General features: G+C 36.9%; 1 protein-coding gene and 1 pseudogene across 1 annotated transcript; both read left to right on the top strand.

The window, feature by feature from the left end:
- Positions 1–5,226: 5,226 nt before the first annotated feature.
- LOC121457412 lies at positions 5,227–15,932 on the top strand (annotated as a pseudogene).
- A 9,400-nt stretch (positions 15,933–25,332) lies between these two features.
- On the top strand, positions 25,333–26,271 carry LOC121457808 (olfactory receptor 52E4-like). Its single transcript, XM_041666820.1, has one exon. The coding sequence runs from the start codon at positions 25,333–25,335 to the stop codon at positions 26,269–26,271; it is 939 nt and encodes a 312-aa protein (XP_041522754.1).
- The last annotated feature ends 401 nt before the right edge of the window (positions 26,272–26,672 follow it).

Here is a 26,672-nt window from a genome sequence, read left to right as displayed (position 1 = left end):
TATTAGTTCCTGATAAGTGCCTTCAAATATACAACCAAACCCTGGTATATAGCTCTGAAAACACACAAAGGGCTAGATATCAGGTTCTCTTTATTTTTTCCTGTCATACAGCCAAAGCCTCAAATATATAAGCGCTCTCTGTCTCTCATCTCTCTTTCTGTCATACACACACACACACACACACACACACACACACATACACACACATGTAAATAAAAACAAATCTAGGTATCAGCTCCCTTTAGGAACTTTCTCTCCTGCAGACAAATCACACACACATAACTGGCTTGAAGACCAGCTAGGTATTTTCTGCCTGTCTTACACAGATGTGTCATGCACACTTCAGTTCTCTGATTCTGCCAACTACTCTTTTCCTACAGTGAAAGCCCAACATATACATGCCATTCTACATACCAGATCCTGGGGCATAACCCTTCTCTACAACCAAAGTTGGATATTTGAACTAGGTATTAAATCTTGCTCCATAAACTCTACTCTACCCTTAACGATAAGCCCTATATTCATACAACTCATGTGTTAGGTGATGCCATTAATCTATTCTCTTACAACCAAATCTCCACATGCACATACATTATTAGGTATCAGGTTCTGAATGATACCCTCTAACTTAGAGCCAAAAACTGACTACCACATATTTATCATTTTCTATGGGAGATCCTTCCACTGATATTTTCTAGAAGGCTGAGAATTATTATGAGTAGGAACTGTGAAGGCAAATTTTTCTGTCTTTTCTCATAACAGTATAGCAAATAAACAAAATTTTAAATCAATAACTATAAGAAGTCATCCTTAGGTAATAGAGAAGGCAAAAGAATGCCAGACTATAGAGAGTCCATTTGCTAAATCACCTTATTAACAGTTCTTAAATCTGTTACAATTGTCCACTTTCAAGATTTCTTTTTAACAACAAATAGAAGGGAATTCCAAGAGATAGTTGATTCTTCAATATGCTGAGCATTTAACTGCTCCTGTACCAGCTGTTCTAAAGCCTGCAGTTTTTCTTTTAAGTGTCATTGTGCAAACCACACAGGTTTGTCCATAGACCATTTAAAGGTAGGGTTGTTGGTGCCTTTGAAAGATCAGCAACTGTCGTGTCATGTTATTGTATGGCCTGTGTGTTTAGTGACTGTTCTTTATAATACCTTCTAATATTTTCTCCAGAAACATGTACTAATGTATGGTTTGTTACTAAGACTGGAGAAATGTTAATGTGAGTATTCCACTGCTATAACAAATCACATCCCCAGAAATTCACTGCTGCGTTAACTACAGGTGGCTTTAATTTACTTGTCTTACCTTCTGGCTCTATGCATTTGACCCATCTTGCCCTCTGTTTTATCTGAGGTAAAATTCCAATCCCTAAAAGCTGAACATTTCTCTCTAGAGGAGGCAAATTTGGATTCCAAGATTCTGCTTCAATTATTGTTACATATGCATCTGTAAATAAAAGGCCTTCAATGACATCATCATTTATTCATATTTTTAATTTTGGTTTTTGTTCATTTATAGAAGTTTGCCAAAATATTCGTTTTTGGTTTCTTCTAAATTTCTTATTTTTTTATATCTTTTCTATCATCAGGAGCAGAACGGTTTCTTATTTTAGGCATTAATTTCTTTAATTGCTCTGAGGAGTTTTCTTCATGGTTACACAAAATGACTGAACTGAATTTGTCTTGAGAAGCTAGAAGAGGCCCCTCAGGTTCCCCAAGAGCAAAGTGTGATCTTTACTGTTATTATTTCCTTATACTCATTGATCCAATGTCTGCCGTTGTCATACCTTCTGCATAATTGAGAAGAGTGAGCCATCATACTTAGAACAAACATTGTTTATACGAATACCTTGTTTACAGTCCATTTTTAAGTGACCATGCTTGCCCTATTTGAAACACTTGCCATTTCAATTTTTCTTCAAACCTCTGTAAATCACCTCTCCTATCCATTCATCATCATAGTCATGAGGTTCAATATTGATTGCATCTCAGTTCTATTCCTCCAAGGGTGCCAATCTTGCCTTCAACAGACTAGTTGCACTTTTTAATTGTACAATAGAATTTTTAAAAGTCAGAGATTCAGTTATTATTTTTTTGCTTCTGTTTGGCATCATTCAATTTCCTGCTGAAATCAGTCCTTGCAAGAAATTTATGAGGCCTTCCTCGAGGCTCTGTATAACCTCAGTAAATGACTCAATTTTCTTTCCTAGTTCTTCAATTGTGTCCCAAGAATTCAACTCTGCTGTATGGCATAAATTGAGAACATGGTCATTATGTACATCAGTATTATCTCCCTCTCGAAGAGTTGGTCTTGTAAAATTACAATACCTCTAGCCTTACTTCATTGTTAAATGATCCTAGCCTCTTCTTTCAACCAGGACTTCCATTGTAATTGAGGACTAAACTTCAATACCACTTTAACCAAGTCTTTCCAGTCTCTAGAGATAATATTATTACAAGTTTAACATCTGCTTCACAAAAGGTGAACACATGCCAAATGAGACTATCAGTTCCTTGAATCTCCTTAAATATAATATTTCCATAGGAGTCCATTTAACTCTTGCAAAGCCTTGGGGGTGTATATCATTTTTCAGTTCCTGTACGGTGACTGGATAAATTAAAGTTGGTTTATTAAATTAAACCTTAGGCTGCTCCTCTGTCCTTATAATGCCATGCTGAAATTGGTTCTACATTGATTTCTTCTGTCTGGAGCAGAATATCCCTATGATCTGTTTTATTATGTTTTTCTAAAGTATGTACCTTAGCACCCATATTAAACAACTTTTTTACTGAAAAAACAAAAATGATAAGTCTGATAATGGTTAGAATTGACATTATGCAAATTCCATCAAAATTAGTTATCCTCATTTAGTTTTTCCATTTTCAAACTCTCCAGTGTATTATCATAGAGACCTAAATAGTAATAATGATTCCCTTTTTAATATGAAAAAGAAAACCTAACTCTTTTAACTAACTCCTCCCTTTAAGAAATCCCAATTAGCAATGAACTGTGAGGTGTAGCATGTCTGAGCAGAGAGGACAGGCAGTGCACAGTCTGAGTGAGGACAGCTGCAGCTACTAGCATGCAGCTCATGCAAGTGGCAGCCTGAGGAGAGAGCATGTAGGGTAAGCCCATAGCCCATTGTGAGAGAGAGAGAGAGAGAGAGAGAGAGAGAGAGAGAGAGAGAGAGAGAGAGAAGAGAAGAGGAGAGGAGAGAGAGAGAGAGAGAGAGAAGCCTGCTGTCTAAAAAATGCACAGACGATTGAGTGAAAAAAAAAATTGAAAATTCTTCTACCTCTAGACCTAGCCATACCATTTCTGATCATATAATCAAAGGATGCCCACCACCCCCAAAGCACGCTACCTCAATTATGCTCATAGCATATTTATTCATAATTGCCTGAAACTGAGAACAATCTAGATGTTCCCTAATTAAAGACTGGATAAAGAAAGTGTGGTCTATTTACACTAAAGAATATTACCTGTGTTAGAAACAATGACCTCAGAAAGTTTGCAGGCAAATGGCTGGAACTAGAAAAAAATCATCCTGTATGATGTAACCAAGAGGCAGAAAGACAAGCATGATACGTACTCATTCATCAGTGAATATTAGCCATAAAATAACGGAAAATAAAATAAAGGAAAACCATGCAACAACCCACAGGTCCAAAGAAACTAAGTAACAAAGGGGCTTAAGTTGGGCAATGCATGAATCTCATATGAAGAATAAATAGCATAGACTTTGCCAGTGGAAGTAGGGACTGGAATGGGGAATGGTGATGGAAACAGGAGGGATCTTGTGAGGGGAGGATGAAAGAAAGAGCATTGAAAGTGATACCTTGAATGTGGTAGCATCTCTGGGATGAGCTAGAAACCCAAAGCAATGAAATTTCCCAGGAATCTATGAGGGTGATCATAGCTAAGACTCCTAGAATAGGGGATAAAGAGTTTGAACTTCAACCTCCTGTAACCAGGCAAGACTATGAGGGAAAGGATTGGTACCCTAATCAGTCACAAACCCTTTGACCTACAATTCATTGTGCCGAAAAGGTGTGCCTGGGTAAAGATGGCACAGAAATTGTGGGAGTGACCAGTTAATTACTGGCACAGTTGGAAACCAATATTCTGAGAGGAAGCATACTCTTGAGGGACAGGGCACAGAGATATAACAGGATACAGAGATATAACATGACACATGAATGGGCAAAAAAAGTCAATGAAGTGATCCTTAATTATCTTCTGTGATACTGATAGAATGATGTCTGGTCCAAGTGTCATGAGAGAGGTTTCACAGAAGAAATGAGAGTAGCAGATATAGAAAACCATAGCCCAAAATCAGACCAAGTTCAGGGAATCATGCAGAAAAAAATGGAAGAAAGATTGTAGGGACCAGTGGCATAAAGAGCACCATAAGAAAACTGACAGAACCAACTAACTTGTGTTTATAGTAACTCACAGCGGTTGAATAGACAATTAGGCATCTTGCATGGCACTGACCTAGGCCCTCTGCATATGTTACACTTGTGTAACTTGGTCTTCATGTGAGATTCCTTGCAGTGAGATGAGGGGTTGTCTCTAACTCTGATGCATGCTTTGGGAACCCATTACTTTTATTGGATTGCCTCTTTCAGCCTTAAAAGAAGAGGAGGTGCCTATGCTCACTGGAACATGATATACCATGGCTGGCTGATAGACATAGGAGGCCTAACTTTTCTGATGACAAACAGAGGATGAGGAGTTGATGGGGTGTATTGGAAGTGGAGAAGAGGGACTGGGAACAAGGGAAAAAAAGAGAATCTTTGATTGGGATGTAAAAACAAAAATAAATAAACCAAAAGGACAAACTTGAAATATATTCTAAATGTTTCTTTTGATATTTAATAAAATAATTCTTCATCATATGTTATAAATGACACCAAGTATAATCATTTTAATTGTTGATAACTATCATTCAAGAGAATATGCACAGTCATTATCCTTTTTCAATCAAATTAGTTCATTAGGGACTAAAGGGACTATTTCAAATTTCAGAAATGGCATCTGCAATATTTATTGTAAAAAAGGAAGTTAAAAAAAGACCAAGCTAAGTTTGAAAAAAAAGATATAATGAAGCATGGTAATTCTTCATCTTCCATCATTAGCTAAATTTTAAAATATTAAGGGAAGTTATGCAAAGTAGCTGAGATTAATTTTTGCCAATTGACTAAAGTTACAATGCTAAGTGTTGCTTTCAGTTGTGATGCCAATGCCATTTGCAAGGTTAATTACTATGTTCCTTCACAGCCCCCAGTTATTTCTCATACTGTGGCAGAGACGTGTGAACAGATGGACAAGAATAACATCTGGCTCAGGTGAGGGGCAAGGCTATAGATGACTTCCTCAAATGATTTCCTTCAGTATCACAGGAAGTAATAAGAAACACGTAGGTGACAAAAATAAACAACTTGATAATACAAATATGAGCAGAGTGGCCTTGTCACATTCTAGACAGAAAAGCATAATCAGCATGCAACAATGCAGGAGAAACTTCTGTATCAGCAGAAATATTTTAAGATATTTTCACTTGATTAATCAATAAATTATTACTGTCTTACTTTCCCAACTCTCTCCCAAGATTATATGTGAAGGTAGATTGAAATAAAAACATTTATTTTATGTAAAATTACTCCTCAAGATTATATTTTTCTTGATCCTTAGGATGAATGAGATATTATACTACATGGAATCTAAACTAATAAAGATGTATCCATGTTTAAAAGGGACACAGTAGCAAAACCATGGTAATGAACAAGAATTAATAAATTGAAACAATTGTACTCACCTTTTCAGCTACACTATTTTAATACAATGTTGAGGAGTACTTCAATTAATAATGAAAATCTGTGAAAATCTTACAAATAATAACTGAACTTCTTTACTACTGTGAATAATTTTAGCACATTTGATGCTATGCATGCATCACAACAAGAACTGTTAAAACATACTCACGTTTGTGTCACTGCGGACCTGTTAAGTCTGTGTTGCATGGAATACAGATGAAGCAAGGTTAGTCAGTTCAGACACATTGTCTCAGTACTAGCAACCAGTGTACAAGCATGATTTTCACTGTACTAGAGCAGATGATGCAACTTAATTAATGAGAATTTTAATTTAATATGCAGAATGGATCCATTGATGGGAAATTTTATTTACACCAGAAAAGTGATCTAAATTATAGAGTTACATTATATTCTTATTGAAATACATTAGCTAATAATTGTCTCCTCTGATTATATATAATTAGGTATTGTCTGGTTCTTTATCACACTGTTAATATAAATATATGTTTATAATAGTTTATACTACATTATAATCTATAATCTATCAAATACAAAATATAAGTAACTGTTATTATTTGCAATAAGTAAACTACGTAAAGGATATAGCAAACAGATCTGTTAATTCTTCAATGAAACCATGGGACTACAAAAATTTTAATGAAACTAAATCATTGAAATGACTATGATGTATTTTGCCTCCAGCATGATATAGTACATTAGAAGTGAATAAAAAATAAGAGTATGTTTTTAACATGCAGGCTGCCATACTTAAAAATATCAGTGTTTTAAATTGTGAAAAGGAAACAAAATTGATTTTTATAGACATTATTGTAGATATGGAAATAAGTTAGCAATGAGATAAAAATCTTGTACTTAATATATAAAAGTAACTAGATCATAGGAGACAATTTGAGCTCATAAAAATCTGTCATTTTTCTTATCGCAACAATGAACCAGTGTAATTCAATATAAAAACATAATTAACAAGACCCAGAGAATAGGTAGAAGAGCCATGAAATACTGTCTTCTGGTCATGCCATGGCCATTGAACACATGAGCTCACAGCAGTTAAACTGTATAAAACCTGCACATCCAGTAAAAATGCCAACATGGAGGGAGGAGAGAGCTAACAAAGCCCTAACCTGGCAGCTGATGACCGCTGTGGGTCCCTAAAAATGTTTCTATGAACACAAGAGTACACACATCTATTTGAAATAGTGAGTGTAATTCATTAGGGAAGTGGGAATGATAAACCATATGGTAATTATTATACTCATATACTTTTGAAAAAATGCCATAAAACGTCCACAATGGCTGCACTAATCTACATTTGCATTGTGCAAGAGGAAGAACAGCTTCTGTATCCCCAGGAACACTTGTTATCTGTCATTATTTTGATATAAGCCCATCTATAAGGTACATAGTAAAATCATCTTGGTACTTATTGGTATTTTCCTAATCATTTTTAGACATACTGATAATTTTTAAGTATAAATGTAAGACATTTCAGTATCCCCCTTGGATGAATACTTGTTGAGATCTTTGACTATTTGGTCATTAATTAATTGATTGGTTTATTAATTAATTATAGAAATATCAGATGTTCTATCTAATATTTGGACTTTAAGTTCTGAAGGTTAAATATGAATAAGTAAGTGGGAATCAGTTAGGACAATTGTTGGAAAGCTGGAAAGGGCATATGGGACTGAACAGAAAGTGACTTTAAGGCAGAGATAGGCTAAGAGAAACCAACAGATATAAAAAAAGAGAAAGGGAAAATTAATGAGGCAGAAATGTTTGATGGGGATAGCAAAGGCAAGGAGTGCATCAGAACTGAATGTGTACAAATGTTCTGTTTCCATGAATTTGTCAATATTGTATTTAGTAATGCTTGCTTGTATTAGATGTGAATAATGACTAAAGAAAGACAAGAAATATTAGAGAAACTGTAATAACTAAGGGGATAAGTAAATGTAACTCATACATAATGCTCTAATCCAGATGGAGTTTCCTCTGATGAAAAGTGCATTAATTAAAAATGGAGGAATATGTATAATATATAAACTTTATTTAATAATACTAATTAATATTCATTTGTTGCAACAAATGATGATTTTATTAATGTAAAATCTTAATGATAGTATGAATTATGTATGAGTGGGCTTAAGTCAAATCAGCCATGGTTGGTTACTAATAAAAGTTTTGTGCGATTGTTGTCCTAACATATTTTGCACCAGTGTAGACAAAGGGTTTGTGACTGACTTGGTGCTTATGTTTCTCTTTTGAGAGTGTGCAGAGTGCCTTCCTGTACCAAAGACACAGGGTAAAGGTTCTATTTGGGCATTGACTTAATATCTCCATCTTCAGTGAGATATGCAGGTGTCTTAGTCAATGTTCTATTGCAGACAAGAGACACAATGATTATGGCAACTCTTATAAAGAAATTTGGGGTTTGGTTATGCCAGGTATGGTGCTGGAGAAGGAGCTGAGAGTTCTACATCCAGATCAGCAGGAAGGGAAACAGTCACTGAGCCTGGCTTGGGCTTTTGAAACCTCAAAGCAAACCTCCCAGTGACACACTTCCTCCAACAAGGCAGCACCTACTAAAGCAAGGTCAGGCCCACTAATCCTTTTAAATAGTACCACTGCCTATAATCCTATGGGGGCAATTTTTCAAACAACCACAATAGCTAATGTCTTCATCAATGGGCCCTTGCTGCCAGTTTGTGAAGAGCCACCTATAGTCTGGGCAACAGTTTAGTTTGTTTGGGTATTTCCTTTGGGGCCCCTTTGTACAGCAACTCAATTAGATCAAACCCCATCGTGGTACTAGAAGAATCACTTGCTGACAAAGATTCCAAATTGATACAGTTTCTCCCCAATATTTGGAGATTTCATTTGTGTTACTCAAAGTAGTTCCAATAAAATCAGGAAGAAGACAATGTAGTCTACTCTCTCCACAGCCCTCTTAGCTATGGCAATGAAACAACTGAAGGAGAACAAGGATATACAGATTGGAAAGGGAGAAATCAAAGTATTTTATTTGCATATTATATGATACCATACATGAGAGATCCAAAAAATTCCACCAGAAAATCCCTATAACAAATAAACCCTTTCAGCAAAGCTGCTGAATAGACATTAACTCACAAAAACCAGTGCCTCCTACATAAAAATGACAAATGATTTGAGAAAGACATCATGGAGTCAAGCCTTTCCACTATAGCCTCAAATAATATAAAATAGCTTGGGGTATCTCTAACCCGGCAAGGAAAAGATTAGAATACCCTGGAAAGTGGTATTTTGGTGAGGCTGGTCCACAACATATGGTACCACATTGTGGGGCAAAAAGTGAACCCCAGAACACACAGAAGTATGGCCAGGAATACAAGGGAGTACATGAGGGACCCCACAAGAAAATTACACCACAGTTGGAGAGGTGAGTTGCTGAGGGAGGACCTTCTGCTCTTTCAGCCAATAGTCGCTGAAGTAGGAGCCCATTGAGCTGTAGGAGTGCCTTCCGCTCCTTCAGCCAATAGCAGTTGAAATACCAGCTCACTGGGGCGTGGTCTATTTATCTTTAAAAAAGAGAGGAAAGCCTAGGCTTGCTCTCTTGGTTCCAGCGCTTGATTCCTGCTCCCGCGACTAGGCTCCTCTCCTGACGGTTGGTGTTTCATGAGTTTCACCCCCCTAAAAAAAATCCCTTTAAATCATAACTGGTGTGGGATTGATTTGTGCATAAGATCATAATTAATATAATGCATGCTGTTTCTGTATAGCATACTGTATCTGTTTAAGTATCTGTCTGCCAGCTTTTGTAAGCTACCTACTGGAACTTGAATCACTGTAGCCTCTAAGAATTTCACTTAGTGGCTCAAGATCTCCCATAGGATATTTTAAATAAGGTTTTCACAACTATCTTTCTTCTAATCCAGATTGCTAGTCTGCCTAGCTGACAGGCTTAATGTGCTCATTTACATTTTCACAGGCACTTGCCTGGCCTGGGGCTACATTTTGCAGCTTGGTTGTTGGATCAGGGCCCAGGAACTTGGATAGAAGCTAAAGCTGGGCTGCATGGAGGAGCACAAGCTAGGAATTTCTACTGACCAACTTTGGGTACTGGCTGTGGGAGGTATAACCCTTCAAACTTTTTTTTGTCTCCTGCCTTTCCTGGCTCCACCGAACAGCACAGCATGGGTCAGACTCAGCTTGCTACTGTGCATGTGTGTGGACTGCCACAGTCTCAGTAGTAACCTAGGCCATTGCTTGGTCACACGTCACACTCCCTTCATTCTTCTAACCCGTTTAGTAGTAAGACAGGCTGTGACTTGGTGACTATAGCACTGATGCTTGCAGGGGTGAAGGTGATGCCTCTCTTTAGCCTCTCTGAGTCCAGGAGCAGCCTGAAAGTGGTAGTGGATATGCCACCAGCATGGGGTGAGAATATAATATTTACAAACTCTACATATCTCTGCCTTTGTTGCTGTTCCATTTTAGCTATCAAAATACATCTAAGAGACTGTACAGATAGTTAAATACTATTTCCTTGTCCAATATTTACAAATATTTATAGTTTTCCTCCCAATTTTTGCCCTGCCTTTATCTTTCCTCTTTCATTATCTACTATTTATTTCCAAGTGCTTATTACTCACTGGTGTGGGAAAATTGTTTGTATTCTGTCAATCATGTTATAAATAAATGCTGATTGGCCAGGTAGGAAATGTAGGTGGGAAAACTAGACAGGAAGCAGAAATGATGTAATGAGAACAGAAGAATCCTGGGAAGGTGGAAGTTGTTTCTTCCCATTCCTGCCCAGACCAACGAAGCAGCAGGATGTGATCTGCAACCACTGAAAAAGTTACCGAGCCACATGGCTAACATAGATCAAAAAATGGGTTAATCAAGATGTGAGAGTTAGCCAGTGAGAGGCTAGAGCTAATGGGCCAATCAGCTTATAATTTATGGAGAACAATGTGTGATTTTGTTTGTGGCTTAACAGTTGTTGGGTACCAGGCGGGATAGAAACCCAAACAAGCAAGTCTGACCCTCCATGTTACAATGATCAGCCTTAGCAAGCATGTATATTGCCTACAAAACATACTCCTACAGCAGTATTATGGCAAAATGGTCTGCTTTATGGTTACATTTTCCTGTTTTGCCAGTTAATGTATTAAGCCCTTATTTTGAAGCAGTAGCTTGCTTAGCAAAGAAGAGCAGGATGGAATCTAGGAGATAGTTTGACAGGGATCCAGCTATAACCAGTGTTCCTTATACTAAGCAAAAGACTGATTGGTTCAAAATAGTGATTTTTGGGCAACTGTATTTGCTCAATTTCAAGGCCAGATTAATAACCTTTCCCTAGCTGATCCATTATTGCAATTCACACAACTACATTCCTTTACTTTCCCTAAAGTTGTAGCAAAAGATCCTTAAGGGTGCTGTGTTATTTTTTACAGATGGTTTTTCCAATGGAAGAGCTGCATATGTGGTTAGTGGTGAAGAATGTGTAGTGTAAGCAGAACTGCCCTCAGCTCAAATAGTTGAGCTGTGAGCTGTTGCTATAGTGCTTCAGCTTTTTGCAGACAAGGCATTTAATTTATATACTGACAGCCAATATATATATTTAATGTTCTTTAAGTCCTAGAAACCATCTTATTTACTGGGACTAGCAATATGCAAGTTAAGATGCTGTTCCTCTAAATTCAAAATGCCATACAACAAAGAAGGTCGCCATGCTTTGTAGGGCATATGGGAGCGCATTCCAATGTTCCTTTAGCTGAAGATAATGCTTTGGTTGATAAACTTACAAAAATAATTACTTTATTTCAGGTTGAGCTTGCTCAGTGATCACATGCTCTGCATCATTAAAATAGTATAAGTTTAGGAAAACAATTTAGATTAACAAAAGAAGTTGTTCAACAAATTGCTAAGCAATGCAATATATGTTCACAGTATTTACCTGTACATCATCTAAGGATAACTCCCCGAGGACTACTTCCTAATTATTTATGGCAAATGCATGTTATTCATATTGCAGAGTTTGGCAAATTAAGATACATTGATATATATTCAGGATTCTTGATGGCCACTGCACAAACTGGAGAAGCCACTAAACATGTAATAACTCACTGCTTAAAATGCCTCTCATATATGGGGACGCCAAAAACCATAAAGACAGATAATGGGTCCAGATATGTTAGTAAAGCATTTCAACAATTTTGATCCCAATAGAATATCAAACATAAGGCAGGTATTCCTTATATTCCTTAAGGACAAGGAGTTGTGAAGCATACCTTTGGCTCCTTGAAAACACAACTTCAAAAAATAAAAACAGGAAAATTATATCCTCAAATGCCACATAATGCCTTGAGCGATGCACTTTTTACACTAAACTTCTTTAATATGAATCTCCATGAACAACTTGCTGCAGACAGATTTTGGCTTGATGGCACCAAGATGACATTTGCTACAGCAAGGTAGAGAGACCCTTTATGGATTAAGGAAAAAACCTGATCCTGTGTTAAGAGCATGTCTGTGTTTTTTCACAGGTTGAGGCTCAAGCAAGATGGTTACCAGAACATCTTGTGGATGTGTTTGACAGAAAGGTGCCAGCCTTGATGATGACATCGTAGCTGCTAAGGTCCCCACACAAGAGTTGGAGTTAGAGTGAGTCTTTGTTCCTGATTTCCTTGTACCATGCTGCAGGCCTAGGAAAGGGGTACCTGGACCAATGTTCCTGAATTACAGCATTAAGCTGAGAAGGGAAAGAAGATTATGGTGATGGTGACTCCTAGCCTCTTGATGGACTTTCTGTGCCAACTTCCAGACTTAGTGAGTCCTGTTTACTTTGGAACCAGATGAGAAGCACAGACTAAACATTTGACTGTTTTATACTTTTTGACACAGAACTCAGTTTGCCAGTGAGGTATTCAGTCTGCTGTTGAAATGTTGAGAGAACTTGAGAGCTGAGACCCAGTTTTCCCCTCAAGGGGAAAAAAAAAAAACTTGTTACAAGGAGTGACTGAAGCCTAAGGGTTTTTGATGCTGCTCAGAGACTGGGACAATTGCTTAAAAGCAACATTGCATTTGTTCTTTCACCCAGTACAAAAACTCTTTCTTTTGGTTAGAATGGATTTAAGAGAATTGTGATTTGACAAATTGTGTTATGGTATTGACTTGTTAATGCTTTATTTCACTATAAGATGTTAATGATTCGAAAAAAAATAGAACTTGTCTAAGAAAAGTTTGACAATACCAATGGATTCTTGAATTTGACATGTTTAATTAGACAAATTTAGATTTTGATACAAATGAATACTTTAGAAAAATTCAAAGTAGGCATTCCCAACCCTGGTGATTCTCCACTCTTTTAATTAGGAGATACGATGGCCATAGAAATATACATAACACAAAGTATTATCTGCTTGCTTACCATTAGCTAATTGCTAATGAACTTTCTTGACAGACACTTGGCTCAGAGACACAGAGCCCAGAGGTACTTTCTCCCTTAACCCTTTGATTACAGAGGTCAGGAGTCAGAGATGGGTTTGATCCTTTATCCTCCCAGGCATCCAAGACATGAACATGTATGATTGGAATGCATGTGCTGAAGATGGGTAAGTCTGGGAAATTGGAAAGTGTTCACCTAATGCAGACACTATCATCTGTCCTGTTTTAGAAGCATGGGCTTTGTTAAAATCAATAAAAAGGGAGGAATGGTGGAGGCCCAAAAATGTGAGTCTATTTCTATGTTGACCACAGGTCAGAGAATTAGAACTCACCTCTATTATTTCATGGTTATTGTGTTTCTACTTCAAACAAGGGTTCTACCTAGATTTAGACCAGAGAGTTCTGCTCTCTCAAGGTTATTGTCAACAGTTGTGGTTAATATCCAGACCTTGTATTTTAGGAATAGAGAAGTAGATGTTTTTACCTCAAACAAAAGCCTAAGGATCCATCCAACTAAGGTTCTAGTTCATTTAAGGAGAAAACATTGGATTCCTCCAAGGGAGTGGTTTGCCTACAGAATGTTTTGGTCTAGGGTATGAGTATGACTTGTTTTATACAAGTCATTTTAAATATAATGTCTAACTATGGATGTAGCCCACAATCTTCAACTAGTCTGTTATTTCCTTGTATCATGTTAAGGCAGTTTTTTGGTCTTCTACTTTTTGGGGTCAGGGGTATTTTAAGCAATTGGAAATTAAATGTGGGTGATTTCAGTACTGACTGGAGCTCCCTTCCAGTAATAGTCTGTGTTTCCTGTTTTATTTTTTTTATTTGTGTCTTCATATTCTCAATTAAAAGTTCTAAATCTCTCTGTTCCTACCCTAGAATGTGGTATTTTTGTTGATGCTGGTTGTAACACTAGTATGATGAAAACTTTAAGTCATTGAAAAAAGATATTGAAAAGATAATAGAGGAAGGAAATATCTCTCATGCTCATGGGTTGGTAAGACGAATAGAGTAATATTGGTCATTTTACTAAAAGAAATCTATAGATTTAATGCAATCCCTGTAAAAATTTCAACATAATTGTTTACAGACCTTGAAATGACAATTCTCAGCTTCATATGGAAAAACAAAAAACCCAGAATAGCTAAAACAATCCAGACAATAAAAGAACTTCTGGAGGTGTCATCATCCCTTATTTCAAACTACGGAGCTATAGTAATAAAAACAGCATGGTACTGGCACAAAAACAAACACATTGATCAATTGAAGATGAACATAAATCTACACAACTTGGGACACCTGACTTTTATAAAGAAGTCAGAAATACATTCTGATAAAAGGCAATATCGTCTATAAACAAGCTATCTTTCTTTATTATACATACCCGTTAAAGTTCCCACCCCCCGTTTCTTCCATTCCCTCCACTTACCCTTATACCCCAGCCCCATCCACTCCTAAGAGAGGGTAAGGCACATTACTTTGGGGAAGGTCCAACTTATATCCAGGCTGAGCAAGGTATCCATCCAAAGAGAATAGGTTCCCAAAAAGCCAATACAAGCAGTAGGGATAAATCCTGGTCCTACTGCCAAAGGCCCATCAGTCTGTCCAGCCATGTAACTGTCAACCACCACATTCAGAGAAACTAGCTTGGTCCCATGCTTATTCCTTCCCAGTCTGGTTGGTGTTGGTGAGCTCCCATTAGCTCAGGTAAACTGTTTCAGTGGGTGTCCCCATCATGGTCTTGACCTCTTTGCTCATATTCTCACTCCTCTCACTCTTCAACTGGACTTTGGGAGCTCAGCCCAGTACTCCAATGTGGGTCTCTGCTTCTGTTTCATCAGTTGCTCAATGAAGGTTCTATGGTGATATTTAAGATACTCATCAGTCTGACTACAAGGCAGTTTGGGCACCCTCTCCTCTATTGCTTAGGGTCTAAGCTGCTTGGAATCTTCTGGCTTAACCTGAAAGAAATATTATCTGAGGGATGTCTCATCCAGAAGTTTTTCATCCACCTGTGTATTGACATGGAGTCAGCTGTGTTTGTGGCCATGGCCTATGATCGATGTGTGGTTACCTGTAATCCTGTTCACTCTACATTGGTATTGTCAAAGAAGGTAGTATTCATCATTTGCTTGGATCATCCTCCTAAGACCTTTGGTCTTTCTCATCTTACAGTTGCCATTTTGTGGGCACCATATCATCCCCCACACATATTGTGAGCACATGGGCATTGCCCACCTGCCCTGTGCCAGCATCAAGGTCAACATCAAATAGGGCTTGTTTACCACTGCTAGCCTGATATGTGACATCATAGCCATTGCCGTTTCTTATGTCCAGATCCTCTGTGCTGTGTTTCAACTCTCTACTCAAGACGCCCAGCTCAAGACACTCAGCACCTGTGGCTCTCAAGTTTGTGTCTGTCTTCCTTTCTTTCTTTCTTTCTTTCTTTCTTTCTTTCTTGACTTTTACTGATCTCTACATTTTTCTCTGCTCCACTCCCTGCCTCATGCTTTCTTTCCATGCACTAGCACTTTTCTCTGATATGTCCCATCGATTTGGCTGAAAATTGCCCGGTACATCCACATTCTTCTTGCCATTTTTTATGTTGTCAGCTCACCTGCTCTTAATCCTGTTATTTATGGTTAGAACTAAGCAGATAAAAGAAAGGGAAGTTATGAACATCAGAAATAAACTATAAACATTTAGATGTATGAGGTTAAGAGTGATACATAGAAAAACTGGACCTTACTTTTTACAAGCTAATATAAAATTCTGATATCTGAAGAAAAGGTTATTCAATGTGTAAATTTATGAAAAATTTTACTTTTAATAATGAGGAAAATAAGCTCCCAATTTTTAGTATGGACAGTAGTTCCAATTATGTACAAAAAATGTTAATCATTGTATGATGAAGTAGCATTTACATGGAAAAATCACATGAAACTAGCAGAAGTGACTAGATTAGTAATAACAGAATACATGAGTGACTTTCACGTTTCAGACTTTGTGTTAATATTTTTCCTTTCCATCATGTGCATTTGTGTGACTGTGTTTGTGTTCCTGTGTGTGTGCACATGAACATAGGTGCATGTTCATATCTGTTTGCACATAAATGTATGGAGGCCAAAAATTGATGCCTGTTGTCTTCCTCCATCACCTTCAAGCTTATTCTTTGAGGCATGCTCTTTCTGAAACTGGTACTCTTTCATCTCTCTAGAGTGTTTGCTCAATGAGCTCCAGGAATCTTCCTGTCTCTGCCTCCTACCCACCACCCAGTGCTGAGGTTACAGATATTGATCATCACAACAAGTTTCTACATGGATGCTGGAGTTCTGAGACGAGGTCCTCATGCTTGCACAGATGTCACTGTCTTGATATTTCTTAAGAGATGACTCAATCAAGACAGTGAGTTGAATTCTTATTTCTGAAATATGGAGCAGTCACTGCTTAGTAACCCTTTGGTCACCAAACAAGCCCAGACAGTAATTTCATTTGGAATGATAGAAAGAATGTAACTTGTGGGAAACTGAGAGATCAATAGACACAGGAAAACTCTAGTCTGAAGTGATAGAAGCAGCCAGGTGGATAAAGAACACACAAGGTCCTTTTATCAAGGGATAAAGATGTATTTGTGTGTATGTGTATATGTGTGTGCATCTCTGTTTGTATAAGTGTATACCATGAAGATTCTGATGCCTACAGTGGCCAGCAAAGGGTGTTGGGTCTCCTTGTTTTAAGTTACAAGGGTGTGAAACATATGATATGGGCACTGGAAACTGAATTCTAGGCCTTTAGAAGCTCTCTTAAACACAGGGCCATCTCTCAAACCATCTCTCATAGAGTTTCTTTCTAAAGAAAACAAAATCAAAAACAAAAACAATGTTAATACAAGGTAACAAAGGTGGGTGCTAAGACAAGAGTATAAAGGTAGGAACAGATGGTTTGCATTTTGCTCATGACAGCATCTGGCAGCTGCGACTTGATTTAGTGTTAGGAGCTGAGAGAATAGAAAGTGAGGAGAAGAGTAACAATCCGACAAAGTTAATGTTTATAAGAATGAAAGAGAAAGAGGTAGGGAAGACATTTTAAGTAAAACAAAACACATCAAAACCACAAAAAAACAACATGCAGCTTTTTCAACTTTATTTTTACTAAAATATTTAATGAATGTGTAAATGGTAAGTAAATATACTACACAATATGTCCATAAATTAATAGACTTGGTTTCTTGCTGAGTATTTTAATAATTATCATATAAACATGACATTAATATTGTACATTCATATCTATAATATATTAGGATAATTAACATCTTATAACTGAATACAAGACTATTCCTTATCCCAGTGAACAACTTAAAATACACAACTAGGACATGTCAAAAATTTAGAGCAAATATATGTGTGTACACTTTATATATAATAATAGAAACAGGGTACTACTATTAAGAAAATTGAGCTCCAAGGTGTAAGAAAGGAAACAGCACTCCACAACACCATGAAATTAGGAAACAGCAGCCATCCCCAACACCATGAAGTTAAGACATAACAGCTATCCCCAACACCATGACACTAAGACATAACAGCTATCCCCAACACCATGACATTAGGAAACAACAGCCCTCCACAACACTATGATATTAGGAAACAACAGCCCTCCACAACACCATGACGTTAGGAAACAACAGCCCTCCACAACACCATGACATTAGGTAATATGCAAATAATACAAAGCAAGCACTATTGCTAATGAGACAGCAAGTGATTATTTCCTGACCACTTAAGTTTTCCAGAAGTATACATGGTATTTCAGGTAGTTCACTTTTTTTAAAGTTAAGATTTAGATTTTAAGCAATGTACACAGCCATTAATTTTTACACACACACACACACACACACACACACACACACGGGGGGGGGAGAGGGAGAGAGGGAGAAAGAGAGAGAGAGGAGAGAGAGAGACAGAGAAAGAGAGAGAGAGAGAGAGAGAGAGAGAGAGAGAGAGACTGGGAGCAGATGGGGATGGAAGCCAGAAGGATCAGGGGATCAGGCTTGGGGACATGGAAGAGGAGACTGTAGGGAGAGACAGGAGCAGAGGGGGAGTGCTGTGGAAACCTAGTACACTGGGAACTTACTGGAATCTATGAGGGTGACCCCAGTGAGGACTCTCTAGGACTCTCTTAGCAATGGAGGATTCAGTAGGAATTGTCCCTCATTTGTACCCAGGCAAGGTTTCCAGTGGTGGAACTTGGTTGCATTTGTTTGAACTGTTGGCCTAGGGCATCCAATGGAGATACCTAAACAAGCTAAGTAGAAGATTCTCTATGAAAACTGGCAGCAGGGCCTCACTGCTGAGGACAGCTTTTACAAAACTCATTCAAGGTAGAGAGATCCAGTTGGTGCCTGATTAGACTCTTCATCTCTACATTCTAGACTCTTTGGCATGAGAATGTACTCTGCAGGCTACTGAAAAAGAAACCTGGACACCCCCACCCCTGCCCAAACACACCTGTAATCTCTTCTGGCTGCAAAATGTGCTGAGGCAGTTGTGGTACAGAACTTGTGAGAATGGCCAACTCGTGTTCGGATTAGCTTGAGGCCCACGCCACTAGAGGGAGCCCATGGCCCACACTGCCTGGATGGTCAGGCACTAGAGACTGAACAGTCCAGAAACCTAGGATAGAACCAAACAGGACGAATATGTATATATCACAGAGGAGAAGCAGCAAGCATGCGGTCTGCAAGATCTGCACCAAGTCCTCTGCGATTACATGATGGCTTCCAGCTTGGTGTTTGGTGGGACTCCTAACAGTGGGAGCGGGTGCATCACTGATTCTTTTGTCTGCTCTTTGTACTTTTTTTCCTCCTATTGGGTTACCCACCCTCCATATGAGGGTTTTTGCCTTGTCATATTGTATCTTGTTTTGTTCTGTTTGACTGTTGTTTCTTGGAGACCAGTTGCTATCTGAAGAGGAAATGAAGGAGTGGATCTAGGGAACAGGGAAGGTTGGAGGAGTGGAAGGAGAGGAAACTGTGCTCAGGATGTACTATTTTTGAAATAAAAATATGTAAAAGTACACTAGAAAGTAAAACAAAAATTGAAGACTTTTAAATGACTTAGTTTCAGCTAAATTTCTATTTTTCTCTTTGGTATGACTTACTTTAGAAGTAGACAATACAATAAGCAATCAGATGTTAAGGATATTTTAGGAATGACATTATACAATTCAAAATGGAATTATAAAGGGCACTATGCGTTGCTTTGATGTCAGAAAAATGAATAGAAATCACAAGGATATATTTGAAAATGTGATTACAAATTTGAGACTATGACTAAGAAAATTACAAAAATTAAGGGACCTAAAAGCTAAAAATAAAATAACTTCATAGAAGACGATGTTCCTTTGAAATAAAATTCAAAAGAGATTGAAGACTTCTCAGATGGGTTTTGAACCCATAGGATTCTGATGGCATGATCCAGCTCTCAGAGACTCTCAGTCCCTGAACAGCCTGACCTCAGCTAGCTTCTCAAGGGAGCACCCTTCTCCTCATAAGGTCTCCATCTTGAGAAGACTGTAAACCAGAACACTGGGGCTGCCTGTGGCTGTGGGAAGAGGCAACACTTTGTCTTGCTTGGTAAGGGAGCCCACATCTTGTACATGTGTGCTGTCTCCCACTAGAACGTCTCCAAACAAGTGAGGTAGCCTGGCACGGTGGGCCCAGGGGAGTTACTGGAAGTTCTAGAAGATAGTAATAGCTACAGCTGCAGCACAGGTAAAAACATCGTCACCTTGCTTCATCTCCAGCTGCCATATGTATGGGAAGGCCCCAGACAAGGCAGGGTCCAATCCTGTCTGATGAAAGCCTCGATGAGTTCCTGGTGTCCAAAGCGGTGGCCTCTACTGGACATGCCAATGTTGAGTCTCAGTGATCTCTTGGATACAATTGGCACGGCTTTAATGGCGAGCCCTTAGCAATGACCTTGTACTATAGGCTGCAATATATGTGCTAATATATGTTAATGAATCAGATTTTGAAAGTCTGTTAGTGTTTTTTAGTTGGAGTATGAGTGAAAAAGAGTCATTCTTATTTTGTTCAAAGAGAGTCAAGTCTTCCACACGTGTTACTGGTTTCACAATGCAGTTTATTGTGAAATTATAAGTTTATCCTGAAAAGGTAGTTTTCCTAAATAAATGTCAGTAAGGGATTCTTAATTGATTCTCTCGTTTGTCACATAACTAAATAGGCACTGTGTGCTTGGAACTATGATCTTAGTGGCCTCACTTTCAACTATACTGAAAGGTACGGACTCAATTCATACTGCTCCTTATAGAATAATTAAGTTTTGTCTGTATGATTGACATGACGTCTTTTATTTGCATTCAGATGTTAGAACCAGAACTGTCCCTGTGCACAATAACAATTAAAATGTGTTCCCTCCAAGTGTGAGTAAGACCTCCCCATCAGGCATTTCACTCAGCCCTCCTGTCAGACACACTGATATCATTACAACCATCACAGCTTTCATAGACAAACAAAGTAAAACTCCTGAAATAATTTTTTTCAAATCCATTAATAATTGGCAGAATGAAATTGTAGATATGGGTTTTTCTAGAATCAAACAGTGTGGTCATCCATCATAAATGAAATGATCCCTAATGGCCCAAGTGGAACAAAGGAATTTGCATGATATTAGTCTGTAAGTGCTAAGACAGAATGGTTCAGAAAGATCTAATAGGAGGATAACTGAAAGCAAAGTAAGTGCCTGTCTACACCACTATCGGAAAAGGTTTGTAATGAAAAAGTTGGTGGGCATATGGTGCTTTAATTGTAGGACCAACACCTATCATTGGTAAATGAAATCAAGAGCTGTGGAGGCATTCTGGTTCTTAAGAGATGGATGTTAAAATTTAAAAGTAATGTATTATTGGTGTGTTTTAGAATTTAGGTGTAGACTTTATATCTTATATAAAGAATATCATTACTGTAGGCACCAAATATGTAAAGTCCTAAAATCAGAGTCAGTATAATAATAGATTGAAAAGGAAATTGTCCTTTAATGACAGTAGAATAACAGATATGAATAAGAACACTCAGTACAAATAATTACTGATAAAAGGCCATTCACTCAAAACAAAATGATGGCATAATAGTTAAACTTCTAGGATATTTATTTTGTGCTCTAATAATGTGACTAAGAAATAAGGCAATACTGTTTTAGGATGTTTTTGTTTTATTATTTGAAAGAAAATAATTCCTACTCAGAAAATTATATTACCTCTAAAATTGACTGCAAAGTGTAAGACTTTGCTAAAGCAAATCACATAATACTGTGCATTACAAAAGGTGACATTATTGTGTTAAGATATACACTTTAAACCAATTTACTATGGAGAACAATATGATATCTTAAATTTTAATAATCATTGAAAGACAGACAATAGGTAGATAGATGATGGATAGATTATGATAGATAGATAGATAGATAGATAGATAGATACCTTTAGAAAAGAAGGGGCTGTTGTTTTCAACAATATAGATAGATTTAGAGAGCATTATATTAAGGCACAAAAAAATAATCACTGCATAATGTCATTTACACTAGAGTGTAAAAATGAACTTATAGAAGCAATGAGTAAAATTGATTGAACGAAATCTTAAGCCTCCTATACTTTTCCCTTTACGTGAATTGGACTTATCAAAAATGATATTTCCATATGTATAAATACTCATATTCATATATTTTTGTCAGGCACATTTACCTAAATATTTCATGTCTTTGTAAAGATATAAAATTTTATTAACTTAAATATGGCACTTGTGCCCATTTCTACTTCATTCCTGACTCTTCTTAACCCTTGGTAGCTCATCTAAAGAAATCCTGTTCCATTTTCCTGTCTAAAGATTCATACATGTTGGGTGGTATGTAGTTAGTTAAGTAAGTTTTATAAATTAACTGAATATAATGACTGAATATTTATTCATTTATTTGCATTAAAATTAATACATACTACTTGCTGAATAGGTTCCATTTATATAAAATATTTCTTTAATGATGGGTATTTGGAGTTATTCTCATAGTGGAACATGCATGAACAAAACTGGCATGAACATCCTTGTGCTAATCTTTAAATGGACCTGTTTCCTCTATCTTGAACAACGGTTTTGGAGTTTAATTCTTTGTAAAATAATAAACATGGAACATTACTAAGCTTAGAAGATGCCTTATTTTCCAGCTCCAACTTCACTCTTTCCATTTCACTTAGTCTATTGGAAAGCCTATTGTTCCATCATCCCAAAACTTGCTGCTCTGATTTCCAATTTCAGGCATCATGACATTATGTGCTTATCATTCAATTACAGATGCCTAGTGATTTGGATAATTTTAATACATTTATATATTTCCTTTGCAAAATGTCAAGTTAAGCCTCCCTACTTTATCCCATTACCTTTAAAATCATTTGAAGACATATTTATACACTCGAAACAAAAACTTTTTTGTGGAGAAGTATAATTAGGGATTGTGACTATTTCTTCCCATTATACACCTTCTACACTCACAATTTCGCTAGAAAACTTCTAAATTTGGTACGATAAATGGATGACTTTTATAGTTATTGCATCTTCTATCTTAAGAAAACATTACGTGTATAGTAAAAATGTATTCTATTGTTGAGTATAAAAACCTTAGCTTGTAAAGATTTATTTTATTTTTATTACTTGTTAAAGACTATTTTAACTGAAAAATATCATATTGATATATTTCATATACATATGTCATAAGTTTGGAAGAATGTATGTTAAACTTGAGGTTTTGCTTTCTTACATAAGATAAATATTAGTTTTGCAAGGATTTATATTTATTGAATTAGTGCATTAATTCATCAAAATCAAGTTGCATATAACTGTGTTACTCTTTTAAATATGTTAAAATTAATTATGCAAGGTTATATGGTTATTGAATTATTACATTAATTTCCTTATAAAAATCAAACTTCATGTAACTCTCTATTTCACTCTGTTTTTCTAGTCTTTTTGTTTGACCTTCATTGTGCAGGTGTCACTTTTCTTTAGTCTTTAATTTTCTAATAACCAAGAACTCTTTTAATGCATACTATTATACTCTGTGATTTGTTTAATGGTAAATTTAGAATACACCTATTATCATTATCAAATAAATTTTGTGGTTTTAGTTTTAAATGTTCTAAATTTATAGCAATCTGGATAGCATTTTCAGGTTAATAAAGTTCAGTCCACAATTTATGGCTACCCACACACACACACACACAGACAGACAAACACACACACACACACACACACACACACACACACATTATATTCTTTCTCATTGTTCATAATTTTTAGAGTTTTGATTGTTAAACAGTTTATGTTTTGGGGTTTATGAATGCTGACATTTTTCAATAAAATTTTAATTATCAATTTTTACTATATAGAATTACAAATACTTATACCTTAGTAACTGAAATGTTAAATTATTGGTTACAAATTTTCAATTAAATTTTTATTACTTATTCTTCTTTTTCAGTACTGTTGATGAAACCTAGAGTCTTATGGATTCTTATCAGAATTCTACCAATGAGTTCTATCCATGGCTCAGATTTATTAATATTTTATTTAATGTTTATATATGCATATAGTGTATTTGGATTCAATACAATCTCCAATTCTTCTCCTATTTATAATTTTTCTTCCATCTTTATGTTCTCACTCTCTCCTCTTTCTCTCTCTCATTTTTAAATTTAATGTTTACTGAAATCAGTTAGTGTTGTCTGTCTGTACAGATTTTATTCTGTGACATATTCTCATCAAGTTGCTCAGGCTGGCCTTTTACTCACTCTGGAGCTCAGTAGACCTTAAAGGTAGCAGCACCTTCCTACCTCAGTGATGGAGGAAGGTCATTGGTTAATTAATAAAAAAACTGCTTGGCCCTCATAGGTTAGAACATAGGTGGGTGGAGTAAACAGAATAGAATGCTGGGAGGAAGAGGAAGTGAGCTTAGATGCCAGGCTGCTGCTCTCTGAGGCAGACGCGATGAAGCTCTGACCCAGGATGGACGTAGGCTAGAATCTTCCCAGTAAGTGCACCTTGGGGTGCTACAGACATTATTAGAAATGGGCCAGTCCAGGTGCGAGAGTTAGCTGAGAAGAGGCTAGATATAATGGGCCAAGCAGTGTTTAAAAGAATACAATTTGTGTGTTGTTATTTCGGGGCATAAGCTAGCCAGGCGGCTGGGAGCTAGGGTAGCAGGAACACAGCCTGCAGCTCCTACTACACCTCAGTTTACTGAATAGCAGAGTTTACATTCCTGTACCACCAGGATTGCTATCTTTTTTCTTGGTGTGTTAAACATGAAGAAATTCAAAAGTATATTTATAAAATTGATAAAAGTTCATATTCTTGACTTATTCTAAATCTCATTGGAATATTTTTTTCAGTGTTTTAGAATTCGGTATTATAATAGCTTAGATTTTCTTTATTTCCAAGTTTAATAAAAAATTTGCAAAACTATTAAAAATGGGAAGTAACCTTTTTGGTGGTTCTGGAGCCAAATGAAAGCTAGGAAAGCAATCTCATGCTGAGCTAACCCTGGCATAAATGCTAAATATAATCGAATACTATTCTTCTTCTATTATAATAATTATATTTTATATTAACTATTTAGGTCATAAATACCAAAATTTTAACTATTAGAACATAAAAACACTAATAATTGATCCATTGCTTCACTAAAAGGCAGAAGTGAGTGCAGTATTGTTTTGGCAAATAAAGAAAGAGGCCACACCTAAAGATCAGGAACTCTGAATGTTAGAATTATAATGTATTCCCATTCTAATTGACCCTTTATTTTGTCCAGCATTTTGGGATTTCTCTTAAACATGCCTGAATCCCAGGTAACTTTTAAAGTGTTTAAAAGGTATTAACTATTAAGAGTTTACTTGGTATCAATAACTTTTATGCATTTTCTTATTTCTTCCCAGAAATATTGAAGAATGATTGCAGAAAATAATCTCCAAGAGTCCCATAAAGATGTCCTCTGTCAATGAGAGTGCCTCATACCCCCCTGCCTTCCTTCTGCTGGGCATTCCTGGCCTGGATGCTTTCCACGTCTGGATAGCCTTCCCCTTCTTTGTTGTTTATCTAATAGCACTTGTGGGGAATTTCACAATTCTCTGTGTGATCAAGAATGAGCAGAATCTTCACCAGCCCATGTTCTACTTCCTTGCTCTACTCTCTTTCATTGATCTTGGTCTCTCCACATCTACTGTTCCCAAGATGCTAGGTATCTTCTGGTTTAACCTTACAGAGATAAGTTTTGAAGGCTGTCTCATCCAAATGTTCTTCATCCACACCTGCACAGGCATGGAATCTGTTGTACTCCTGACCATGGCAATTGACCGTTTTGTTGCCATTTGCCATCCACTTAGATATACTTCTATTCTAACCAACAAGGTGGTAGCAATCATGGCATCTGTTGTAGTAGGCAGGCCTGTCCTTCTTGTCATTCCCTTCTGTCCACTCCTTAAGCGATTGCCCTTCTGTGGACACTACATAATTCCTCATACCTACTGTGAACACATGGGGATAGCTCGGCTAGCCTGTGCCAGCATAAGGATAAACATCATCTATGGCTTATTTACCATTGCTGCTCTGATCTTTGATTTAATTCTCATTGCTCTATCCTATGTTTGGATCCTACAGGCCGTTTTTCGCCTTCCTTCTAGAGATGCCAGACACAAAGCCCTTAGTACATGTGGTTCGCATGTCTGTGTCATCTTAGCCTTTTATACACCAGCTTTTTTCTCTTTTATGACTCATAGATTTGGTAGAAATGTTCCTCAGTGCATTCACATCCTCTTGGCCAATCTCTATGTGGTTGTCCCTCCTTGTTTAAATCCAGTTATTTATGGAGTGAGGACGAAACAAATTAGGGACGGAGTCATGAAAATATTTGTAAAAAAAGAGTAACTCAGATATCAGAGGTTCATAAATGCTGCCAGGTTGCTTTCCATCATTTGTCTTTCTCAGTGTTCTCCAACCAACAACTAAGTCAAGGGCTATTCATACTCTTCAGGCATTACCATGGAGTCCTCATTCAATATTTTCTTTCAAAATGTCTACTTTGACTTTAAAAGTTTCTTACCTTTGTTATTTTTAATGAGAGTTATACAACATGGAGTATAAGTAAAAGATGTAAAAAGAGCTAATACCTGTACCCCTCAAAGTGTTCCACATAATAGGAACAGAAGGAACACTGCCAAACTCTTTTTATGAGGCTACAGTTACCCTGATACCAAAATTACACAAAGACCCAACAAAGAAAGGGAATTACAGACCAATCTCACTCATGAACAAGGATGCAAAAATAC

The sequence above is a fragment of the Microtus oregoni genome, unplaced genomic scaffold, assembly GCF_018167655.1.
Source record: "Microtus oregoni isolate MIOR12 unplaced genomic scaffold, Mior012 000016F_ref0000370, whole genome shotgun sequence".
NCBI lineage: Eukaryota > Metazoa > Chordata > Mammalia > Rodentia > Cricetidae > Microtus > Microtus oregoni.
This window is presented reverse-complemented; position numbering and strand designations above follow the sequence as displayed.